Below are 25938 nucleotides of genomic sequence, written 5' to 3' on the forward strand. Positions count from 1 at the left end.
GTGGACAAATGTGCAGAGTTCTTTATGATAATTTCTGGATATTTGCACTGCACTTACAACATAAGCTGTATTCAATTATGGGAAACCATCAAGCCAACATCAAAATGGAATGAAAGAATGGATGCAACCATCAATGAACCAAGCAGTAATATCTCAATTCATTTTGAAAAGCTACTAATCTTGTTAGTTATGTAAGATAAAACATAGCATAATAGCATTGATGCTTTAGTAGTGAATATAATTTGAGGAGCAGAAGTATGTACACTGCTTTATAGGCCAGAAGATTAACTGTACAAATATTGTAATCTACAGTGCATTTGGAAAGTATTCAGACCCCTTGACTTTTTCCACATTTTGTTACATTACAGCCTTATTCTAAAATGTATTCAATATTTTTTTCCCCTCATCAATCTACACACAAACCCATAATGACAAAGCAAAAACAGGTTTAGACATTTTTGCAAATGTATTCAAAATAACCTTATTTGCATAACTATTCAGACACGTTGCTTTGAGACTCAATTGAGTTCCGGTGCATCCTGTTTCCATTGATCATCCTTGATATGCTTCTACAACTTGGACTCCACTTGTGGTAAATTCAATTGATTGGACATGATTTGGAAAGGCACACACCTCTCTATATAAGGCCCCACAGTTGACAGTGCATGTCTGTGCAAAAACCAAGCCATGAGGTCAGAGGAATTGTCTGAGGACCCCCGAGACAGGATTGCGTCGAGACACAGATCTGGGGAAGGGTACCCAAAACATGTCTGCAGCATTCAAGGTCCCCAAGAACGCAGTGGCCTCCATCATTCTTCATTGGAAGTTTGGAACCACCAAGACTCTTCCTAGAGCTGAGCAATCGGCTGAGAAGGGCCTTGGTCAGGGAGGCGACCAAGAACCTGATGGTCACTCTGACAGAGCTCCAGAGTTCCTCTGTGGATATATTTGTCCTAGAAGGTTCTCCTATCTCTAGCACTCCACCAATAAGGCCTTTATGATAGAGTGGCAAGACAGAAGCCACTCCTCAGTAAAAGGCACATGATAGCCCACTTGGAGATTGCCAAAAAGGTACCTAAAAGACTCTCAGACCATAACAAACAAGATTCTCTGGTCTGATGAAACCAACTCTGGCCTGAAGTTGAAGCATCACGTCTGGAGGAAACCTGGCACTATCCCTATGATGAAGTATGGTTGTGGCAGCATCATGCTGTGGGGATATTTTTCAAAGGCAGGAACTGGGTGACTAGTCAGGATGGAGGTAAAGATGAATGGAGCAAAGTACAGAGGGATCCTTGATGAAAACTTACTCAAGACCTCAGACTGGGTCGATGTTTCACCTTCCAACAGGACAACAACCCTAAGCACACAGCCAAGACAATGCACGAGTGGTCTCAGAACAAGTTTCTGAATGTCCTCGAGTAGCCCAGTCAGAGCCAGACTTAGACCTGGAAATAGTTGAGCAGCGACGCTCCCCATCCAACCTGACAGAGCTTGAGAGGATCTGCAGAGAAGAATGGGAGAAACTCCACAAATACAGGTGTGCCAAGCTTGTAGTGTCATACCCAGGAAAACTTGAGGCTGTAATCGCTGCCAAAGGTGCTTCAAAGTGCTGAGTAAAGAGTCTAAATACTAATGTATTTAAATTAGTAGTCAGGGAATTTATTTAAATTTGGAAATATTTCTAAAAACCTGTTTTTGTTTTGTCATTATGTGGTATTGTTGTGTGAGGGTGATTTTAAGCAATTAGAATAAGCCGTTAACGTAGCAAAATGTGGAAAATGTCAAGGGTTTTGAATACTTCCCGAATGCACTGTATAAGTTGACAACAAATACTGTTGAAGTTAACATACACCTTAGCCAAATACATTTAAACTCAGTTTCACAATTCCTGACATTTAATCTGAGTAAAAATTCCCTGTTTTAGGTCAGTTAGGATCACCACTTTATTTTAAGAATGTGAAATAATAGTAGAGAGAGATTTATTTCATCTTTTATTTATTTTGTCACATTCCCAGTGGGTCAGAACACTCAATTAGTATTTGGTAGCATTGCCTTTAAATTGTTTTACCTGGGTCAAACGTTTTGGGTAGCCTTCCACAAGCTTACCACAATAAGTTGGGTGAATTTTGGCCCATTCCACCTGACAGAGCTGGTGTAACTGAGTCAGGTTTGTAGGCCTCCTTGCTCGCACATGCTTTTTCAGTTCTGCCCACACATTCTCTATATAATTGAGGTGAGGGCTTTGTGATGGCCACTCCAATACCTTGACTTTGTTCTCCTTAAGCCATTTTGCCACAACTTTGAAAGTATGCTTGGGGTCATTGTCCATTTGGAAGACCCATTTGCGAAGAAACTTTAACTTCCTGACTGATGTCTTCAGATGTTGCTTCAATATATCCACAATTTTCCTCCCTCATGATGTCATCTATATTGTGAAGTGCACCAGTCCCCCCTGCTGCAAAGCACCCCCACAACATGATGCTGCCACCCCCGTGCTTCACGGTTGGGATGGTGATTTTTCGCATTGCATGTCTTCCTCTTTTTCCTCCAAACATAACGATGGTCATTATGGCCAAACAGTTCTATTTTTGTTTCATCAGACCAGAGGACATTTCTCCAAATAGTACGATCTTTGTCCCCATGTGCATTTGCAAACCGTAGTCTGGCTTTTTTTAATGGCGGTTTTGGAGCAGTGGCGTCTTCCTTGCTGAGGGGCCTTTCAGGTTATGTCGATACAGGACTTACTTTACTGTGGATATAGATACTTTTTTACCTTTTATCCTCCAGCATCTCCACAAGGTCCTTTGCTGTTTTTCTGGGATTGATTTGCGTACTATTGTTTGTACAGATGAACATGGTGCCTTCAGGCCTTTGGAAATTGCTCCCAAGGATGAACCAGACTTGGAGGTCTACGATTGTTTTTCTGAGGACTTGGCTGATTTCTTTTGATTTCCCCATGATGTCAAGCAAAGAGGCATTGAGTTTGAAGGTAGGCCTTGAAATACATCCACAGGTACACCTCCAATTGACTCAAAGTATGTCAATTAGCCTATCATAAGCTTCTAAAACCATGACATAATTTTCTGGAGTTTTCCAAGCTGTTTAAAGGCACAGTCAACTTAGTGTATGTAAACTTCTGACCCACTGGAATTGTGATTAAGTGAAATAATCTCTAAACAATTGTTGTAAAATGTACTTGTCATGCATAAAGTAGATGTCCTAACCGACTTGCCTAAACTATAGTTTAACAAGAAATTTGTGAAGTGGTTGAATAACAACTCTTAATGACTCCAACCTAAGTTTGTGTAAACGTCCGATTTCAACTGTAAGTTTAATTGAGTTCAGTGGGCCAAGTCTGGAATGATCAAATGGGTGTATTGCAAAACTAACACTGAAGAACTCTAAATTCTTGTAAATCGTGTTCTTGGAAGCACCTGTACCGTACTTCTTCATGCAGTGTGATACTTTGATGGCCTAGCTGTACATACCTCTTGATGCAATTTTTTTTTAGGCCCTTCACAGTTTTTGCTGATAAGTTTTGTTTTGATAGGAACAGTTAATGAACAAAATCTGTAATAGCCATGCCAGCATTTCTAACTCAGCCCATCTGAGTTAAATCAGTAATGCACTGTACTCAAAGCTATAACCAAATCTCCTATTAGATAACTTTTTGTTTTAATGATTGTCAGTGAGACTTTTATTCCTGATGTTCTTCCTTCATAGAGAGCAATAGTAATGGTGTCTTTTTGTAGGCACTAACCGGCCTTTGACCGGCCTGGCTCGTTGGTCAAAGCCTATGGGGACATTGTTTTGGGGGGGGGGGTGAACAGTGAAAATGTGGTCTGTAGTAAACACAAGCTTAGATCTTGTTTTGCTCTGAGAATCTTCATCTAAAGTCAATTTGAATTTTCAAATATTTATGTACTCAAAACAAGCTAAAAGACAAAAGGCTTCATAATTCATAAAGGTCATGTTTAACTGACTGATATCTCATGGAACAAAACATAAAATCTCCTAAGCCTGCGTTAACCTCAGACATTATTTTTGGCGTTTATCCCAAAACCCCATTCTTTCCCCATTTAATTTCCCCCATAGGAATGGCTGAACAAACCAGAGGTAACTCCTGTCCAGTTTTTAGGACAAGCTGTTGTGCTCTATTGCAAGTGATATCATCCCACTAAGCAACACTAGGTGGCAGACTTGATTCATTCATTACTTTTAGGTTGACAGGCAATCTTTGAGGAACAGTATTTGTGGAGCTATGGTGTTGCTTGACTACAGAATAATTTACCTTTTTGCCGTCTGACTCAACAATCATACAGGGAGATATGTGCCATTGAGTGTCTCAATGTTATTCAGTCATGCCCTGTGTTGACACCATATTCCATGTCATCTTTTGTAGCACAGTATATTTGGGCTTTAAACCAACTGATGGGTATCTGCATTATAACAAATGGCATCTTTTCATGTAATAACTAAGACTGCATGTCAAGAAATACATATCCAGTAGTACAGTATGCTAAAGAAATGACCAGTTATTTACTTAAATTATGGGGGGAAAATGCTAATGATACAATGTTTGTTTTTTGGATTCAAAGCATGCACCATTTGGTATCACAGTTACCACTTATGTCGAATTCTTAAAGTTAAAATTAATTTAAGTAAAAAATATAGTGTTAGCAATCTCCACGTAAATAACAAAGCACCACCTCAACCAATATCAACAAATACATAGCCTACTACATAAATTGTGCATCTGTGAATAAATTTTAACCATCAAGCGCAGTGGTGTTGGTGCCAAAGTCATCATGGGCCGTGGGATTTTAAAGCCTAAAAAAACTCAAATGTGGCCACCTCTGTTCAATTAAAATTTTAGATCACTCATTTGTTACTCTCCATTAGAGTTTATTTGCAAATCCTTGAAATTGTGCATGCCACAACCAGGTAAAACAGTTGTAAGCTTAAGTACTTAACAGTGTACCTCTACTGTAATTACTGTACCTACCAATGTAACAACTATGTTAATACATAGGTATTAGAGGCACAATGTAAAGTGCCCTTGACCAGTTGATCACAAAATAGTCTGTTCATCGATACTAGTAATAAGTATGGCTATGGTTATTTAATATTAGTATTATTGAAAAGCTTGATACAGACACAGGTTTGATTAAATAAAAGGATTAATGAAATATCACACCTGAGCATTTGTAACAGACTTTGTCTCAAGAAACACTGCATAACCTTATACCATTTCGTTTGAGAGAATATTACATTGCAGAATTCCCAGCGGCCCGCTCGTGGTACACTTTTTGTGTATGAAAAACGTAAAATGAAAGTCGTTGATTTAACGTGGGTAGACAAATAATGTTGCGATAACATGCTCTATATTCATAATTTTCTAAACGAATACTTGGTTTTATTGGCCACATACACACGTATGTAAACTTATGGATTTGTATTAAAGTTTATCCAACATTGTTTATGTAGACCGCGAAATACTTTTCCCTTCAAAAAAAGAGGGAACATTTGAGGCAAGCAGTGGATCAGATGCCTTACATCGTTGTGGATCACACTTCTTTACCCAAGCCGAGAAAAAAACTATTGGCCTATCTGTCCAGTTCTGGCAGAGCCGCTCCACAATGCACCTATAAAAATCGAGTTGACTTTTCAACCCCAATGATTCCAAGCGATTACACCAATTGTGCGCACTGGCGTTCCGTCTTCTCCCTGTCTGAAGAAGCCCCCTTCATCTGGTTACAAGTGTTACATATGGACCGAAAGTTATTCAAGCAGACTGCAGTTGGAACAACAAGGATGCAGGGGAGAAAGGCAACAACCCTCCTATTTCCACTGCCTCCTATTGAGATGTATTCATTAGGACCCCCATGCTAATCAATTGCTATTCATGTACGTTTTTCTAAATTGCTATTCAGAGGCGCAGATGCGTCCCATTATTGCTGCCGGCTCAGTGAAAACTTTATGTACGGTGAGACGGGTTAACCTAATCAATCATGTTGACTAGTTTGTGTTAGACGATTCAGAAACCATATGGCAGTGGAGTGCTCGCAACCTTTTTTTACGCAGCCCCTGGTCCTTACCATCTTGTGACAACTGCTAAGGGAGTAAAAATGAAGAACTTGTTTAACTGCCGCTAATTGAGCCACTTCACGCCCAACGACCAGTAGAGTAGGCCTTCTGTCAACAGAAGGATATTCATAGATCCAAATCCGGTGTACTAGGCCTAACCAATACTTTGATGTTACCAGAAGTAAAACAATATTGCGTTCTAGATAAATGTTCATGATACTGTTGCATTATTGTATTATCTCACAAATTGTAGGTTAAACCGATCCACATCGAGACACAGATAACATGAAATACCATACCCTTTATTTACATAATGCTGGTTAAATAGAATGGTACAATAAAATTAGGCATATGATGTTTAGTTATTGAATTTATATACAGCCTAATTTATGCATGTAAAAATTTGGCGATATATCTGCAACTGGATAATGATAATGGCTTTTTACATGACTGCTATTGACATTTTTTTTAATGAAATATAGCCTACATCAAGATCGATACATATCCTAGACACCAATTTTAATCTAGCCCATTTAGTTTTTTTCCAGTTCTGGGCATTTTGTAGAAGACGTGGGCCTAACCTTGGGCACATTCGAGTTTTTGGTTGATATGTCCTTTAGCAGCTGAATGTGGATGAAAAGTTAAATAATTGCCCCCCCCCCCCCCCACCCCCAGCGTTAAATGTACATATACATTTTGCAGTCATGATCCTGTACCAAAACACTAAGTATTTTTCATATCCAATTAAAATAAAGATGTAGGCTATTCCTCAAATAATTTGGTGAAATTGAAAAAGACTTTACAGTCCTATTAATAAATTAAAATGGAGAAGAGGAGAAAGTAAACTTTCCTTTTTTTAGTTTCACTTCTCCCGCCGTCAATATCCGTGCAAAAGTTAAAAATGCCCTTTCTTAAAACATGGGCCTACTGTCAATCGTCCACCTCAATCTCTTCGTCCTCCTCTGAGAATTCGTCCGTGGTTTGATCTCTGGATGAAGAGGGGGACTGTGGAAATGCTCGGTGTCCTTGTGACGACGGGGAGATGCTTCCTTGCTGGTCGTCAATGTCTTCTTCCATGGTGACTAGCTTTTGCAGGGTTTGTGGTGGTATTTTCTTTAGCGACTCCACGTCCGCTTTCATCTCTTCCAAGTCTCTCTTGAGCTTGGCCCGTCTGTTCTGAAACCAGGTGATGACCTGAGCGTTGGTTAGCCCCAGTTGCTGAGCTATCTGGTCTCGGTCGGCCGGGGACAGGTATTTCTGGTACAAAAAGCGCTTCTCGAGTTCATATATCTGATGGTTGGTGAAAGCTGTCCGGGACTTTCTCCTCTTTTTTGAGGTCTGCCTCTGTCCAAAGGCGTTCACATGCTCACGACCTTTAGGGAACCAAAATACAGTCACTCTCCAAAACAATATCAGAACAACATGTCTACAAACGTCCTCAAGTGTGCCATGATTAGCAGCTTTGTCATTGAGGCTTTTTTTTAAAGGGTTACAGATGCAAACTATTTTTGAGAATGGCCAATTGTGGTGATGGGTATGGTTTGGTAATAACTGGTGGGCAGCATTCCATAGAGCCATATGAAATTAATGACATTTATGTTTTACATTGCCCACGCATCATTAGGATTAACATGGCTGTCAATATCCGGATCTAAATAAAAAATAATTATACTAAATGAAACGGCCTATAAAATGTTGCAACTTAATTTAATGATACACCAGGGAGCACAATAGCAAATGTCGGTTTAGAGGCCTGCTTTGCCACCCAAATAAATCGCAGGTTTCCTTATACTGGTGGTTAGTATCTAACAAACTCAAATGGTGAAATAATAGCCAAGGATAGATTACATCGCACAGGCATGATTGTTTGGGGAATTTAGGCTTAGCAATAGCTTGAGACACAGCCTATTGACATAGCCTATTGCAATGCCTTTAAAAAACACAAGTTTGACAACAGTTCACACAACCAATAGGCTATCAACAATAGTTATTGGAGATTATGCATATTTTGTTAATAAAATCACTAACTTAATCTGTACATGTAAATATTAAAACGTCATGTCTATTGAAATCCTTACCTTCAGCTGCTTGTATAACGCTGACTTCAAGACCTTTAAATGTTTTGCTGGCTAGTTCCTCCAGAGCGCATAACGGCGAAGAAGGAGTGGTAATGCCGTTCCTTGCTGCGTTTGAGCCGGACACTTTTTCAATAACTCTCGGTGGACAGAGATTAGCAACTGATTTCTTCACCGAGGGTTTGTTTAGAATATCCTCGATACTGAACGGCGTCAGTGGCTTGTTGGAGTTGGCCGGGGGTGGAAGCTGGTCCAAAGGACCCCGTCTCCTCTCCTCGCTGCTGGACTGCAACACGGAGCCTGCCTTCATGTCTTTACTGGAGGTCATCGGCAGTCCAATGGAATTACTGCTGACAAAGGCTGATTATTTCATTCAAATGCTAGTTTAAACGTCCACGAGTGTTTCCTTCGATTCGCGTCTTCTTCACAACCCACTTTTTTTATGACTTTCAGTCGAATCTTGCAACTTCACTTGTCTGAAATGTTTTCTCCAAAATAACCATACTTCGGGCGTAGGCTGCAGTTTCACAGGCAACGGAATTGTATTCCCTTCCAGAGAGAGACAGTTCCTCTGCGAAGTTCCATGAAGATCTTTAGAAAGTATAACGGGTAGTGGCTGGGGGCGATTCCTGCGAGGAATAAACTGTCTCAAGGAACAAGAAAAAGCAAGCAACTGCTAACTAGTTATTGTTGATTGGGCGAAGTTCAATTAGAGAAACACTACACTACTTGCTGACCCGCTGCTGCGTCTTAAAGGGCCAGACCAAAATAACTAATTGGACGCGGGAATAGGAGGAGTGTCGCCCCAGCGTTGGGGATGTTTGAGGAGAGGGTGATGGCTTGAAATGTTTATGCATCTGCCGCCCCCCCCTCCCCTCCCCTTCCCTTCCCTTCCATTCCCTTCCCTTCCCACAGGCAACATGTTCCCAGTGTATTTCTCTGGGAAGGGAGTTGATGCTCATTAAACAATGCCACAAGCATTCTTGTGAATAATGGTATATTTTTATAGTACACAGCACGTCTAATTGACCATTTAAAAAAAGTTTAAGTATTACAACCATTTGTAGCTTAATCATAGAAAATTATAGGAGATTTGAAAGCACTTGTGATTCGGAGACAAAAGGGTTAGGTGTATAATGTAAGTGCAAGTAACCACAAGATTGACCAGGGTACATTAAACTCTGCTCACTGCATAATTAGCCTAATTTAGGACCCCCCTGCAGAAAATCAAGCAATATAGTAGGTAGGCCTAACCCAAATACAGTAATATGCCATTTTGTGATGTGGCAAATGTGCATTATTATTAGGCTACTAATGTGTTGTTATTATGTTTTGAGTGCATTGTCTTATAAACACACTGTTTTCTAGAATTGTACGAAAGTAAGGCTGCAGTATAATTAGCATTCCATGTTAGCATGCTCATTAAGTTTCAATCACAAAGCATAGATGTATTATCCTTCCTGTCGTGAGGTTATAGGCTTTATACGTTTTGGATCTTTTGGGAGAGGAACGGCTTCAAGAAAAACCTTAAACTTTGACCTTTTTTTGCCCATCAGTAATCGGTGATTATTATTTTTAAGTAGTTATACTATTATCTATTCTAGCCGTATAGGAGTCTAATGAGACAACCTGGGGATGATTAGGAGATAAATAGTGCATTTTAGGACAGTGTCGAATTACACTATAATGCCCCATAAAATGTCATAAAATAGCATGCTGATAAATATGACGCGTGACAATACTTTGATCTGTTGAGCTCGCAGGTAAAGAGACGCGACACGAGTTGTCACGCTCTCATTCTCTCCCCTTCCTTAATGATGTGAATAAAAATTCTGATGATGCAAGGACTATACCATGTAAGAGGGTAGATCATAGAATGAAAAGGGGTAAGTTCGACAGCAACGAGGAGCAGGTAGGTTGTGTGTTGTTTACCCATTGAGCAGAATGACTTCAGAATGTTACACTAACAAGTATGGCAGACCTAGAATATGCATGCGTTAATAGTTCGTCAAATATTTTTCAAATAGGTTTAACGATAATCTTCGAAAATTGTTTTATGCAGCCTATAGCCTATACTATTCATCTGAAGTATGATGTTGTATGCTAATGGTTTCAATAATAGCCTATTGCAATTACAAATAAGTAATGTGTTTAACAGGAATTGTGTCTTTATGCTTAGGTCTAAAGCGAAATGTTATTTGTATTTTCGTTTATTAAAATATAAAATATTGAGAAAATGTGTATTATATTTTTATATAAACTTTCATTATTTATGGCGCACACAGACTATCCAAAAATGTAGCATTTTAGCCTATTAATTCCAAAAATGGACACATTTTGCATAAAAAGACAATATCCCCATATGGATATACAATGCTTTTCCCAATTATTAAAAAAAAATAAAAAATTTCAATGGCATGTTTACAAAGTGTTGGAGAATTATTTTTATTGTTATGGTATTTTATTCAGCACATTAACACCGTGCTCTCTGCAGCGTGATAGACAGATTTACAAACCAGAGGTGGCAATTCTGAACTTATTCCCACATCCCTCACGGCGCGTGTCAACAAAATCAATTATTATCTATTTCAAACCCGAAGTATATTGATAATGGCCAATGTCCGTGTTATTTAGTAGTTTTATAAATAATCGATTGAAATGGTAAATGCATTTCTTACATGAACCATTAACAGTGAATTGAGTCTAAACACGAACAGTACGATGTTTCTGCAATCACCATATGGTGACATTCGTGTGGGGACGAAACCAGGCCAAATAACATTAGAGTTATACAACTGCACGAGATTCTATTAGCTTAGGTGGAAACCCGCCGTCTTGCGTGTCATTCAGCAATATTGTTAGGGATGTGTTCTTGTTAAACAAGGGATACTTCATTTGAAGGGCTCAATTGAATCCAACCAGCATTATACAGTTGCAGTGGTTTTAGCTGCAGATATCATGAGGTACAGACCCCCCCCCCCCACCTGCGTTAATTTAGGCCTTCGTTAATTTTTCTCGTTCAAAAACACATAATCAGTAGGCCTATCACACGAACAATGTGTTGCTTCATCTCCTTATTTGAAGGATATAGCCGAGCTCAAATCATTCTCAGTTAAGCATACATAGACCTAGGCCACCCATCGAATTTCTTTAATAACACAACAATTACAGCCTGATAACTATAAAGCAATATCTTGTCACTGATCAACAATTTTTAACATTTTTAAACGTTTTTATTTGGTTGCAGCGATATCTCCCAAACAACGAGTTCGTCTTCACATGCTATGATATTTGATGTCGAAGTGGAAAATCTTTAAAACATTTTTTTTTTTTTTTACAATTGCAGTATAACCTTAGATATGCTTACATTTACAGGATAACTTGGAAATGGAGACGAACCAACCCAACCATGCTTACCGATGTGTCAACTATTAGGCTATGTCGTCTCGATTTAAATAGTTAATTTTGTACTAACAGACAATTCAGGGTGTACGCCTATGCAGGAAAAATACATAATGTAACGTTGCTGTGTTAATATCAGGCTTCTTTCAAAAATAGATAGTTGCACTCTATGCCCAGGAAGAACCCAACGAGCCATGGAAGGACGGAAAGAATGGGGTGTTATATTTCCCTCAAATGCAGCAAGCTTTAATAATTCTAAAGAGAAGTCCACCGATATCTCTTTTCCAAACTTGTTTCCGATGGTCTTAACCCGAGCAGTGCTAATTCGAAAGGTTTTCTTTGACTTAATTTAACCGTTAATTAGAAACAGAACACCTGACATCATAAATCATCAAATCTTAGGGGAGTTGCGTTTTATATTAGGCATAGCTCGATCTCGTCACTCCCCTTCCCCGGAGCGGGTCCCCTATACGTCACATATTGCTGCTCATGGCCACTCAATTTTCCTTGTAGGGCCTACAGTGAAGATTTGTTGGGGCTGGCTATTGGAAAGCCATATTCAGACTATCAAAATATCATCGCCAACTGGTCTTTGGAATAACTGCGGACATAAACAGTTGGTTTTGAATGTTGATTTTCTGATTCTTTAGGCTCCACTGTAGGGTTTTTTGGTGATGCTTTGCAGATGTTCGAGAAAATAAAGTACCCTGACCTGGTACTTCAATAAACTTAAACTGGAGAAACACGGGCCTTGTTCCAACAAATCGTAAAATAAGCATACACTATGCAGGTGCATTGATTTGTCCATTTACATTTTTCTCTCTGTCCATGCTTTCAAACAAACTATTTGAGATTTATATCTCATCACCAATATCATTTGGCTTTACAATATAGTGAAACTTGGGTCGCCCAATGCAATATAACTGTTGAGTGACAAATTTGGATGTCATTCAGGTAGCTAGGCGTATTATATTTATTCGTCACTCTTTCCATGTTCTTTACTGAATCCTGTTGCAAAACAAAACAGCTGTACTAACAACGTAAATATAACATAATACAGGAACACACACTTAACGTGGGCGCAATATAGAAGGTTACACGTATGAGTGATACATGCTTACAGGGAAAGAGAGATGGCTTGCTGAGTTGGCATCAGAAAACAATGAAGCAATAATAAAGACGAAATATTTATTTAACTAGGCAAGTCGGTTAAGAACAAATTCTTATTTTCAACGACGGCCTAGGAACAGTGGGTTAACTGCCTGTAATGGTCAGGATATTGTGGGATTTCATCTCCCCATTCAATCAATATTTTATAGGCATAACAATAAATTACCAATATTCTAAACTGTAAATACATAATATTAATGTACTATTATCAACATGAAAACTAATGGTAGGCCTACTACTAATAGTTCAGTCATTCACAACGTTCGGTCACTACTGGAATCACGATTACGACATTCCTTGACAAACCCGAGAAGAGAGCAAATTGCATAACTGTAGCCGATTTCCCTCAAAATGCTAGTACACATTTAATATTTATTTGTTTGCAATGTAATCTAACATCATTATTGACTTCCCCTATTTTCTCTCCACTGCCAGAAATAGGTTACACAAGCTTTATTGAACGAAGCGATCATTTCAAGCACCACTGCCTTTTCAAGAAAACAATGCAGTCAATCGTCTGGGCAAATGTAGCCTAAGCTTTGAGTTGCTCGTGCGTTCTAACAATAATCAAGGGTAAGCCTAGTACACAACACATCATAATCATACTTCATCACCTCTGAATAGGAGCGAAAGTGAGTGAGCGCTTAAATAATCCCCTGCGGTCTGTGTTTGTGAAAACTGGGAGTGAGAAAGGGGCTTGTGCGCGCGCGTACATGACAGATTATGTGCATGCGCAATCTTGGAGATAAGACATTCTTCGTCTATTCTCTCTGTAAGCGTGTTTGAGTGAGTGGGTTTGACGCATATAGGGATGGAGAGAAGACCAGTAACGCCGGGTTCAAGCCCTTCTCGCAAGCATCACTAACATAACAGCAATCGTAGCCTAGCCTACACGTCGGCCTTAAAGTGCTAAGGCTTTTACATCCCGCATTGCATTAGACAGTGTAATATTCCACCGTGTTTAGTACCTGTTGTTTTTTTTTCTCCCGTCCGCCACTGGGTTGACAAATGTTTAGATTCCCAACAGGGTACCGCGGAGCCCCAAACGCGCAGGGCCAAACGGCTTCGCACCCTGTCACCTCTGCACAGTTCATTTTCTCTTGCAGGTCAGAGCTTGAAACCCCCCCGGGAGCGGTGTTGTTCGACATCTAATGCTCCATTGGGGTCCATTTTAAGATCATAAAGAGGGACGGAGGCGGCCAAGCGCCCGGTCAGAAGGGCTAAACGAGGATTACAGCGCACTAGCACATGTTTCTGCATCGTGGGCAATAATAGGCTTCATTAGCCTGTAATTATCAGAAACAATGTAAGCACCTTTTAAACGAACGTGTCAAACACGACTAATAGAGAAGAGTGAGCTAAATGTACTAACCCCTAACACTTTTAAATGAATTAACCATTATTTTGTAAGTAGTTGAGTATAGGCCTAGCCTATCATTATTATTATTATTATTATTATACAATTATATTGTAAATACATTACATCTTTTTTTATGTTGAATACATCCATAGCTTATACTATGATTGTTCTTTCCTTCCTGGTGTTCGGACACCTGCGAATAGTATTTTTTTTTTAATGTATCGATTAACTACACGTGGAATCACTGAAATCTAAAGTGGAGTATGGACATGGACCCCATTTCATTATTCACTATACACTGTAACATATGGACCTCACAATTACAGATGACTTTGTCTTTCAATTACAGACATACAGACACACACGATGGATGTTTGCCTGTGAACATGGCATCAGTAGACCCATACAGACAAAGAGATGTGGGACAGATCAAAGGGAGGAACCACACTGTCTCCCCCCCTCCCCCCCCTCAAGGGATGCCGACTGATGAGAAAATATGGGGCGGTTGAGCCAAAGCCCCTTTATTATTGGTAAAATGTGGGGTGAAAAACCATAGTCTGATTCCATTTTCAAGGTTTTGCTTTCTCATGTACAATATTGCTCTTGGAAAGCAATATCAACGGTGTATATGCTGTATGGATAATGTACACAACTAATTCTGCATGTTGTCCGTAATGATAATTTCCAATTGGCCAATAAGTAAAAGTATTGATATACTGAACTAGGTTCGATGAAAAAACTCTTATGACAGAGGGATCTTTGGAGTTCATCATTAGTTATTATATTCACTGGCGATTAAAGCTGTGTATCAATGTCATTCACAAATTGGATGTTATTAACCCCACGTTGACTGCCCTGATTGTCAGTTGCTCTGGATAAGAGGGACTTAAATGTAAAATGGAAACATATTAAAGATGAGGCAGATGTGCCACTGTGTAGTGTGTTATGTGCCTATTTCACACTAGAATGCTTTATAAATACACTGAGCAATGCTCACAACCTCAGCACAGGAGCAGACTCATAACTCAAAGAGTTCAGATTGGTCAATTGACCCCATGCTAAAATAAAGACTACCAGAGCTCATGGACAAAGGGTCACATAATGATGTTTAGTGAAAAAAAAGCCACATATTGAGGTTTTACTGTTTTGGCAAAACTCTACATTTTCAAGAATTTCAAGGTTTATGGTTAGGATTAAAGTTTGGGTTATGAGCCCAAAACCCAAAGTTGTTTAAGGATAAGGTTAGGCTGACTCAAATATTCATGACAAAGGAATATTGAACATACACAGCCTCAAGAATAACATCACATACTATATAGATATATATAAATTCATAGCTGTTAGAAGTCATTATGTAAAAAAAAAAATGTGAAAAGAAAACTAGAAGGACAGGGAAACGTTGAAGCCAGTTGTGATAATGATTTATGCTGTGTAGTATTACTACTTAGAGATTTATGACCCATGGAACTATGAATACAAATAAAGAGCCAGAAAGCCACTCTTGAAACAATAATCCAGAAAGTCACTCAATACGAACATTTGAATGAAAGCTCACATGAAAATCTTCCGTAGTTCCATAACTATACTAACACACACTACCAAGACAAAACCAAACAACAATGTGTGTACATTTCAGTGACATCTGTTATTTTTGTTAGATGAGAATGAATTTGGACTGAACTAGGACTCATAATCAGTGGCGCAGTTCATATCTTTGTGAATGAAGATGAATGCTTTCGTGAGTAGGGCTACACAGTACCATGGGAGTCGTCAACAAATGAATCACTTGCAATTCTATCCACGGCCACTTGGACACCTAGCAGGTCCCAATGCACATTTTGAGGTAATGAGGGCGCATCGGTGCAATGTTTTATGAGCAGAGTGTCGTAGTTCTCGAAAAGGGAGAGAGAAAAAAATGAATAACTGAAGCCACCTCTCCAGAGAGGTAGAGTTTCTTGAGATGGTGTGGCGCCACGACCTGAAGCAGCTCTCCCCCTCTTCACATCAGGATTTCATTAAGCCGTGAGCAGCCCCTGCCGTCTCCCGGCTTTCTCCTGCGCCACTTTGCTCCCAAACCCAAATGAGGAAATAGCTCGTCTGGCCGCTGACAGACCCCGGGTTTGGCCGTAAAGATAAATGACCCAAAGTATTTAAGTTTAACACTTTGACAAAACCCACCTGATCTGGGGGATTAATGCAACGAAAAATCCATCTGCGAGAATGACTCGGAGGAGAGTAATGGCCAGGCGCTGGGAAGGTCAAACAATATTTAGGATAAGTACATATCCAGCGTTGAGACTTGAACTTTCCCAAGACTTATCTCATAGACTTGTACATATGTGAACGTGCACGCGCACTGATGTGGTCCAAATATTAAGCAGAGTATACTCTTCCTCCAGCATTATTATCACATACGCATACAGTGCCATTTATAACCTGTTATAGCAAGACTGTGACTTTGAAATGATGTCAATAAACTCATCTTGATAAACATATGGATCATATGAGATCAGTCATTAAAGATGACAATGCTGAAAGAGGTCAAAGGTCAATGTAAGACATTAGTCCAGCTGCTCAAAGTATCCCATCCAATGCAATTTGAGTGAGGCAAAACTGTAATACCTCCTGGCTTTCGGTTTAGGCTAGCTGGGAAGTAAGTCATCTTCCGTGGAGAGAGATGCTTAAGGCTATCTCTCCGAAAGAATGACAAAAAAACTCATTCAATGCCGGGAAGTCATCTTCCGTGGACAGTGAAACATCTTTCATTTTACCTTGTGAGACTGAGCCCTACTAAGTGTCTTCATCCAAAACAAAGGGTTACTCTGCAGCCTACCTGGCCAGGCATAATGTAACACAGGACACCAGAGGGCTAATATGCCACCTAGAGTATGCATCAACATAAGTTAAAAACAACCTGCTAGAGCCTTTAAACACCATTTAAAGCTATGAGATAATGCGCTATGAGCCACTGGGAAGTCAATGGGGGTGTTTTCTCCATGTGTGCAAATTCATTACTGGAAATGACCTATTAATAACAACACTGGTTTAACCCCAGAACAGAAGCACAAGGTAGAATAGTTTTGGATTCTGTAAAAATGCCGATTGATAATTCCAGTTTTCAAAATAAAAGGCATGTGTATGAGGTTATGTTAACAATGCCACCGCATAAACCTTCTTACACTGTATATCACAGCCAAGACTAACTGGCTTTCACATCAATGTTTGCTTCTCATTTTTGAACATGAACAAACTCCCCTTTTGTCTTTTGTTCTACTCCGGCTCTACTCCATCTAAAATGGAAAGGAAGACCAGGAAAGAAAGAGATGGGAAAAAAGATGTTGGGCAACATAAATAATAAGGGAGTGAAAATACTGAGGAAGGTCTTGGCCCAAGCTCCTCATAACTTACTCTGTTGCCGGGGATCATAAATATTAGAAATAAGCTCACACTCAGTCCAAATCATAAGAAACGATTCCTCAAGAGAACGCTGTGTCTTCCCACGGACGAGAGACCGGTCCTTGGGCACAAAATAGCCTTCAGTCCAAGCGTTGTCCTGTTCCAGGTAACAAACATAGAAATATGTTCTAGTGGAAAGTCTAGGTTTCTAATTAGTTTTGCTGACAGCCCTCCCTAACCCAGTGGTATTTTCTCCTTGCGCTGTTTTGTTCAAATTTCCTGGACACTGTAAGTTATTTTGGAGGAGAGAAAAGATAAATATAAAAAGATGACAGTGCACATGAGAATTGTAAATTCCCATGCAGTTAAGCAATCAACAATGAGGAGGATACTTGTTCAAATATTTGGGATCACAGTAAAAGCTATGGCTAATGATGAACCGCTAGACTGGATTGTGCTATTTGGAAATTGGATTCTTTGGAGCGTGATTATTGTGTATTTACGTTTTTGTAGCATTTATACAATATATTAATATTTATTAATATTACGAGTCATGGATTTCTCCCCAATGTACACTAGATAGACTACCTACAAGTGTAGTGGCTACACTTTTACCATAAGACTGACATTATTACTTTACCTGAATGTTGTAAAGATGGATGTTTATTTAGTTTGCAACTCTGGAATCATTATTTAGAATCCTTACTCTGCCAAACATGTATACGATTCTCCTTGTTTCTTTCAGCTTGAGTCATACTAAATTATCTTTCATCCTCACTCATAACTGGTATTACTAGTGAGTGTCCAGCCAACTCATCACTAGTCAACATAAGTTGTGCATATGTCTTTTCCTAGATGATTCATTCTCCTGAGTTGAAATAAGGAAACACATTTTTTACAAACATGACAGTGTAAAAGGGTCCTTATCCTTGATTGGGTCTGCAGCCAAGCCTTGTTGTTTCCACTCGATTTTTACTTGTTATGCAGGGTGCCAATGAAACCAAAGCAGCATCCAAGTCTGCAGGCAGAACAACTTTTAATTGCAAACAATTTATATACAATCGGTTTGTCTTGTAAAAGTAAAGGTAGGGGAAAACATTGTGGCAGTATTGTCCTGAAGCAGCGTGCCTATTCTTCTAAGTCAGACAGTATTTAGAGTTCTGGACAGAAATCACAAACTGTCACAGCACAGCCCGTTTTTACTTCCAAATCTTGACACTCTTGTGCTCAAGGGCTGTGATATACCCGTCAGTGACCCCACTCACCATAAGGAGGCTGAGAGAATACACGCAATGTAGATTATCAGGACAAAAGCCCATCAGCTTGTCAAGGGATGCAGCCAGTATTGTATCCACATGTATTGAACACAGAGCTGTCAACGCGTCTGACGGTCCCATTCATCACCTACAAAGCCAGCCCTGTCAGAGCCACAATGCGCCCCATCTATCCCTGCCCTAAGTGACAACTCTGAGATGAGCATTAGGGCAGCGGAGTATGTATTCAAATGATTTGTTTTTCCTCTTTGCACAAGGCAATTTCCTCAAGGCACTCAGCCCAGGGGGATCATCAGAGTGAAACCTTATAGTAAAGTAGTCATTTGGCTCTTATATTTGACCTGGTATCTAACCGACCAATACAGTATGAGATTTATATATTCTTTGGATATTACAGGAGTTACATTTCTTAAAACAACTAATTAGTAGGATTATTCCGTTCCTGTGTAAGTATTGGAGGACAGATTATCCAAAGTGTTTAACCAGAGATTTGTGTGTGTGGTTTTATTTGTGTATATACAGTGGGGTGCAGAATTATTGGTACCCTTGATAAAGATGAGCACAAAATAAATAATACAAATACTGAGATAAATTGCATGCTAAATGAATTGGAAAAATATTACATTTTATACAAATACAATTGCTCAGAGAGATTTAGTTGAACAAGTTTTTTTTTAAAATCTATAAAATATGGGGTAAAAATGATTGACACCCCTGTTTTCAGTACTCCGGCGCCCTATCCTTGTGAGGATAATGACACTGAGCCCTTTTCTAAAATCTTTTATGATATTGAAGAACACATTGGGAGGGATCTTAGACCATTCATTCATACAGAATCTTTCCAGATCCTTGATATCCTTCGTCTGAACTTATGAACTGCCTTATTCAACAAGCATTTCTCAACGGCTGGCCATGCCTTCTGCCTGGCTACTCCAACCTCGGCCAACAGCTCCGCCCCCACTCGCAGCTACTCGCCCAAGCCTCTCCAGGTTCTCCTTTACCCAAATCCAGATATCAGATGTTCTGAAAGAGCTGCACAACCTGGACCCGTACAAATCAGCTGGGCTTGACAATCTGGACCCTCTATTTCTGAAACTATCTGCCGCCATTGTCGCAACCCCTATTACCAGCCTGTTCAACCTCTCTTTCATATCATCTGAGATCCCCAAGGATTGGAAAGCTGCCGCAGTCATTCCCCTCTTCAAAGGGGGAGACACCCTGGACCCAAACTGTTACAGACCTATATCCATCCTGCCCTGCCTATCTAAGGTCTTTGAAAGCCAAGTCAACAAACAGGTCACTGACCATCTCGAATCCCACCGTACCTTCTCCGCTGTGCAATCTGGTTTCCGAGCCGGTCACGGGTGCACCGCAGCCACGCTCAAGGTACTAAACGATATCATAACCGCCATCGATAAAAGACAGTACTGTGCAGCCGTCTTCATCGACCTTGCCAAGGCTTTCGACTCTGTCAATCACCATATTCTTATCGGCAGACTCAGTAGCCTCGGTTTTTCTGATGACTGCCTTGCCTGGTTCACCAACTACTTTGCAGACAGAGTTCAGTGTGTCAAATCGGAGGGCATGCTGTCCGGTCCCCTGGCAGTCTCTATGAGGGTGCCACAGGGTTCAATTCTCGGGCCGACTCTTTTCTCTGTATATATCAATGATGTTGCCCTGGATGGTTCCGACCCTGAATATGTGGACATCTATAAGTACCTAGGTGTCTGTCTAGACTGTAAACTCTCCTTCCAGACTCATATCAAACATCTCCAATCGAAAATCAAATCTAGAGTCAGCTTTCTATTTTCTATTCTATTCCGCAACAAAGCCTCCTTCACTCACGCCTCCAAACTTACCCTAGTAAAACTGACTATCCTACCGATCCTCGACTTCCGCGATGTCATCTACAAAATTGCCTCCAACACTCTACTCAGCAAACTGGATGCAGTTTATCACAGTGCCATCCGTTTTGTCACTAAAGCACCTTATACCACCCACCACTGCAACCTGTATGCTCTAGTCGGCTGACCGTAGCACCGCCTGGAGTTTCATAAACGGCATTGGCACGTACAACCGGTGCTATGGTCATTTGACATGAAAATAGAGCTCACCATTAGTGCAGACGTAGGATATCAAGGATCTGAAAAGGTTCTATACGGAGGAATGATCTAAGATCCTTCACAATGTGATCTCCTTTGTCACAAAACAATTTAGAAACGTCTCAGTGTCACGTTCTGACCTTAGTTCCTTTGTTTTGTCTTTTGTTTTAGTATGGTCAGGGCGTGAGTTGGGTGGGTTGTCTATGTTAGTTTGCCTATGATTTTCTATTTCTATGTTTGGCCTGGTATAGTTCTCAATCAGAGGCAGCTGTCAATTGTTGTCCCTGATTGAGAACCATATTTAGGTAGCCTGTTTTCCATTGTGTTTTGTGGGTGATTATTTTCAGTCTTTGTGTGTCTGTACCAGACATAACTGTTTCGGTTGTTTCTTTGATGTTTGTTATTCATTGTTCAGTTTTTTCATTAAATAAGATGAACACTTACCACGCTGCGCTTTGGTCCTCACCTTCTTCCCACGACAGCCGTTACACTCAGTGCCGTTATCCTCGCAAGGCGAGGTATTGAAAGGTATTGAAAACAGGGGTGTCAATCATTTTGACCCTTACCTTTTAGAGAGAAAAAAAATATTTCTCTGAGCAATTGTATTAGTATAAAATTATGTTCGACCCCCATTCTTTTTTAACATACAATATGTGACTAATTTCAGGAAACTAGGCATATGTCGCACAACTCACAGGAACTGTATTTGTCAAAATTTGTTTTTTTTTCGGGGTGGGGCAAAAATGCCTCCTGGAACATGTGAACTTTCATGTGCCTTAATAACAAACTTGTATTCCATCCATAAATACGAATAAAATTGTTAATTATGAGCCTTGTTGGTTTAGCCATGGAAAAAGCCAGGAACCTTCCCGCTAGCCATGATTGGCTGAGATAATGGGTGGGCTGGACATGCCAGGAGATGAGTTTGTGTTGGTCTGCCATGTACTTTGTTTCTGTCTGTAATGTGAGCTGTTCAGTATGTGTTGCCAGTCTTTTTTACCATGCCATTTTTGAAAGATATAACATTAGCCATCGACAGTTTTGCTACAAGGTGTTTTTTAATCTCTTCAACATTGATGCCCTGAATTTAGGACAGACACGTGGTAAATGTGGTCTCTTATGGTCAATTCCAACGATCAGACACCTTTGGACTAAACAAAGATCATGCCTCAAAAAAACCTGCACATTCACAGGTCAGTGTGAACAGTAGCAATTATATGCATAGTGACTTTTTTGACACAACACTGGCCAAACAAGATGTAGATATAAACAAATGTCCAGGTCAGTGTGAACCGGAGTGACTTGACACAACACTGGCCAAACAAGATGTAGATATAAACAAATATATGTAGATATAAACAAATGTCCCCACGCATCTTCACCCTCCTTAAGTTAGACAAAGCTTTTCCGAATCCGTCACGATCCTGCACTTTTATTTTGTACTCTCCGCCACCTATTAGTTTGGTGTTTCAGGTGTTGGAGTTTTTGGTTGTTGGCGCAATTGTGTCCATTTGTCAGGTTGAAGCTAGCTAGCTTTATTCAGTTCAAGGGATGCGAGTGCCAAATTAAGTAGACGCGGCCAAATGTGCACAGTTAAATGATTCCAGTCTGCCGTGAAGTTTTCATCCATGTATACGGGTAAGAGTCTAGCTACAAGTTAGAATCTTAGTCTAATTAAATGTTTTTGTCAGAAAGTCATTTTTATTGCAAGTTAAAGCTTATTGTCAGTTAGCTAGCAAACGTTAGCTTGCTGGCTCGCTAGCTAACTTTGTGTGTATGATCTGTGTAGTAATATTATTAGAATCAGAAATACATTTGCATTGATAGTTCTAAGTGTTTCTATTGGTAGTAGTATGAGTTGGGATAATTCCGGTTCATTGTTTAGCTAGCTAGCTACCTAGCTAGTTACCTAGCTAGCTACATATCTACATAAGAGTCCACTTCACCCGGATTATTACATGACCCTTCAAATTAGCCAGGTGTGTCTGGGGGTGATTGCGGCCATCTATTGTATTTCATGAATATGTGTACATGTCCAGACAATAGTGACCTATCCACTTAGCTAGATGTGACTGGAGGGTTGTTACTGCATTTCCTTCACACGACCCATCAATTTAGACAAGAGTGTTGGGTAAGCATCATCTAATAATGATAAAACATTTACAAAATATTTTTATCTGAACACTTTCTGTTTTTGAGATTGTAACCACGTCACTGTACTGTTTACACCTTCTGTATCCAGTGCATGTGACAAATAAACATAGATTTTATTTGGTATAGTGTGTGTTTACCACATGGCCTCATTTGAATCCTTAAAGTAATGGGTGGGGTAAGGCTTACGAGGGTGTGAACGATGCTGAATGGGTGTAGACGAAGAAGAGCTCTCCAGTAGGTGTATCAAAACATTCAAGAGCAAAATTCTCAAAAGTGGGGTTACAAGTTAAATGCAGTGTATGATATACCATTTTCTAGGTCTGAGTCTGTACTTTTATCCAATGTAAAAAAACACAATTTCATATTTTGCTATTTAAGACCGAATTGAGCTGGTCGGTCACATATAGCTCATTATTTAAATTATTTATTTTATATAGTAATTTTTGCTCATCTTTATCAAGGGTTTCAATAATTTTGGACCCTACTGTATATGTGTGTGTGTGTGTATGGGTTTGCCTGTGCATATGTGTGTGATGTGTGTTTGTGTGTGAGGAAGAGCATGCACGTTCGTGTGAGTATCTGTGTGGGTGGCCTGAGTCAGCAGACTAGTGGTAATTACAGTGAGGCCTGCTAGTTGAGGGCTGTGCAGCACTGCAGAAAGCTGACAGGGGAGCATAATTTCCCCTGTAAAGCAGGACCAGAGAAAGTAATAAAGCTACTCAATAGAGGACAATAAAGGAGAGCCATGTCACATTTTCAGAGTACTGCAAACATGTAACCTGTTTACACCGTACAAACAGTAGCAAACTAATAAAATGACTGAGGCTAGTGAGTTGAAGCAATCGAATCTGTGCCTTCGTAAATGATGTCTCGGTCGCACACATTACTGCTTATTAAGAAACGTTGGGGTTTTAAATGTCTTTCAGAGGACGTAATCAGAATTTTCATTAACGGATGTATAAAAAATGTATGTGCCAAAGAGGCAAAGAGCTCCAATGATAAGGTTACAGCAGGTTCCTTTTGCTTTGATTCATCCCTTTACATCACAGAACAAATTACATTGTTCTTATTGCTTGATGACTTTTAGGTATCATTCAGATGATGGCTCATGAATCTAAATCGTAAAGACTGACATTGACGTTTGACTGCGTAAAAAAAAACTCTCCTGAGTTTATGTCATAGTGTAATATAGACCACATCCAAAGCATTGGTTAGGTATAAAATGACAGAGAGATGTGCTGTAAATCCTATATCTTCATCTTCGATAGTTAATAATACATTTTTAAGCCAAAAAGTAGCAGAAAATCACCTTTATATGAATAACTCAATGAACATTTCTTCCACATTTGCGGAAGAAGACATTAACAGGATTAACATTTTGGTATTATGGCTTAGTTAACATCCTAAATTGACCAGAGGATGAAGGTATATGGTAGACACCTCCATCTCTCCTATGTTGCATCCTCCTCTTGGTAAGAGTAGTGCTACGCTAACCACAGGCAAACAACTCTCTGCATGGGCCAACGCTGGCGCTCATTTGGAAGTCTGTGTGCTCGTCCCTGGTGTGCGACGTCCCCGCTCTACCCCCTCGTGGTTTATTTTTTAATTAACCTCTGAAAGATACTCTGTTGTTGCTTCCTGTGTCCATGTCAGCAGGGTTAATGATTTTACGAGCTAGGTGAGAAACGGCATATGACAGATCAATTTCCTGCCCCTCGTGCGCTGTCTCACTAGCCGGGGCAGCAGTGGAAGAACTGCCTGGCCATACTCCCTGTCCACTTGCTCCCTTGTTACCAATATATACACTCGCACACTTGCACGCATGCACAAACCAATTTCACCCCTTACTTGGGAAAGCACTTGTACTTGTGCTTCCTTGGACACATAAGAGATTATGTAAAACGGCCAAAAAAGGCAGGGTATAATTGGTATTAGTCACTATTCTTCATTCTTCCTGACAGTGCCAAATATTTCATTCAGGCACGTTTGAAATGTATTAGTATTTGCCTATTTGCCTATTAACTATTGGATCAGCCCTGCACCATAACAATTGCATAAATTAAAGGGGATTTGCTTAAAAGGGATACTACAAAGTCAGAACTGCAGTATACTGTAAAACAACAGCAGATTTGTCTAGATTCAGGAAATCAGGGCCCATTCGTGGAGGTGTCTCTCAGGATGACTCATTGATCACAGAAACACAGGGCCTACTCAATACTTCAGCTTGTATATTGGAACGTGGAAATTATTTCAGCTTTAACATGACAGCTTATTGATGTTGTGTCAGACTGTGACACGCTTATACTGTATATGTCCCTACGGCGAAACCCTGGGAGGGAGGCATCTTCACCCTCCTTAAGTTAGACGAAGCTTTTCCGAATCCGTCACGATCCTGCACTTTTATTTTGTACTCTCCGCCACCTATTAGTTTGGTGTTTCAGGTGTTGGAGTTTTTTGTTGTTGGCGCAATTGTGTCCATTTGTCAGATTGTTTTAGCTAGCTAGCTAGCTAGCTAGCTTTATTCAGTTCAAGGGATGCGAGTGCCAAATTAAGTAGACGCGGCCAAATGTGCACAGTTTACCCGAAGCAATATCCACAATATTTTGCATGTGCAAAATATGAAAACGGCTCAATGTAACAAATTAAGCTACAGTTGAAGTCGGAAGTTTACATACACCTTAGCCAAATACATTTTACTCAGTTTTTCCAGAATTCGTGACATTTAATTCTAGAAAGATCTCCATGTCTTAGGTCAGTTAGGATCACCTGTAACGTTCTGACCATCGTTCGTGTGTGTTTTCTTTGTTTTAGTGTTGGTCAGGATGTGAGCTGGGTGGGCATTCTATGTTGTGTGTCTGGTTTGTCTATTTCTATGTTTGGCCTGCCTGATATGGTTCTCAATCAGAGGCAGGTGT

The 25938-nt window shown here is 39.9% G+C and overlaps 1 protein-coding gene across 1 annotated transcript; it reads right to left on the bottom strand.

Moving 5' to 3' along the window:
* Positions 1 to 6754: 6754 nt before the first annotated feature.
* On the bottom strand, positions 6755 to 8878 carry LOC135545953 (transcription factor LBX2-like). Its single transcript, XM_064973962.1, has 2 exons — positions 8169 to 8878; positions 6755 to 7463 (listed from the first exon to the last, which is right to left on the bottom strand). Exons 1-2 carry the CDS (start codon positions 8491 to 8493, stop codon positions 7021 to 7023), a joined length of 768 nt encoding a protein of 255 aa, XP_064830034.1. The 5' UTR covers positions 8494 to 8878; the 3' UTR covers positions 6755 to 7020.
* Between the last annotated feature and the right edge of the window lie 17060 nt (positions 8879 to 25938).

Source organism: Oncorhynchus masou, chromosome 9, assembly GCF_036934945.1.
Source record: "Oncorhynchus masou masou isolate Uvic2021 chromosome 9, UVic_Omas_1.1, whole genome shotgun sequence".
Taxonomy (NCBI): domain Eukaryota; kingdom Metazoa; phylum Chordata; class Actinopteri; order Salmoniformes; family Salmonidae; genus Oncorhynchus; species Oncorhynchus masou.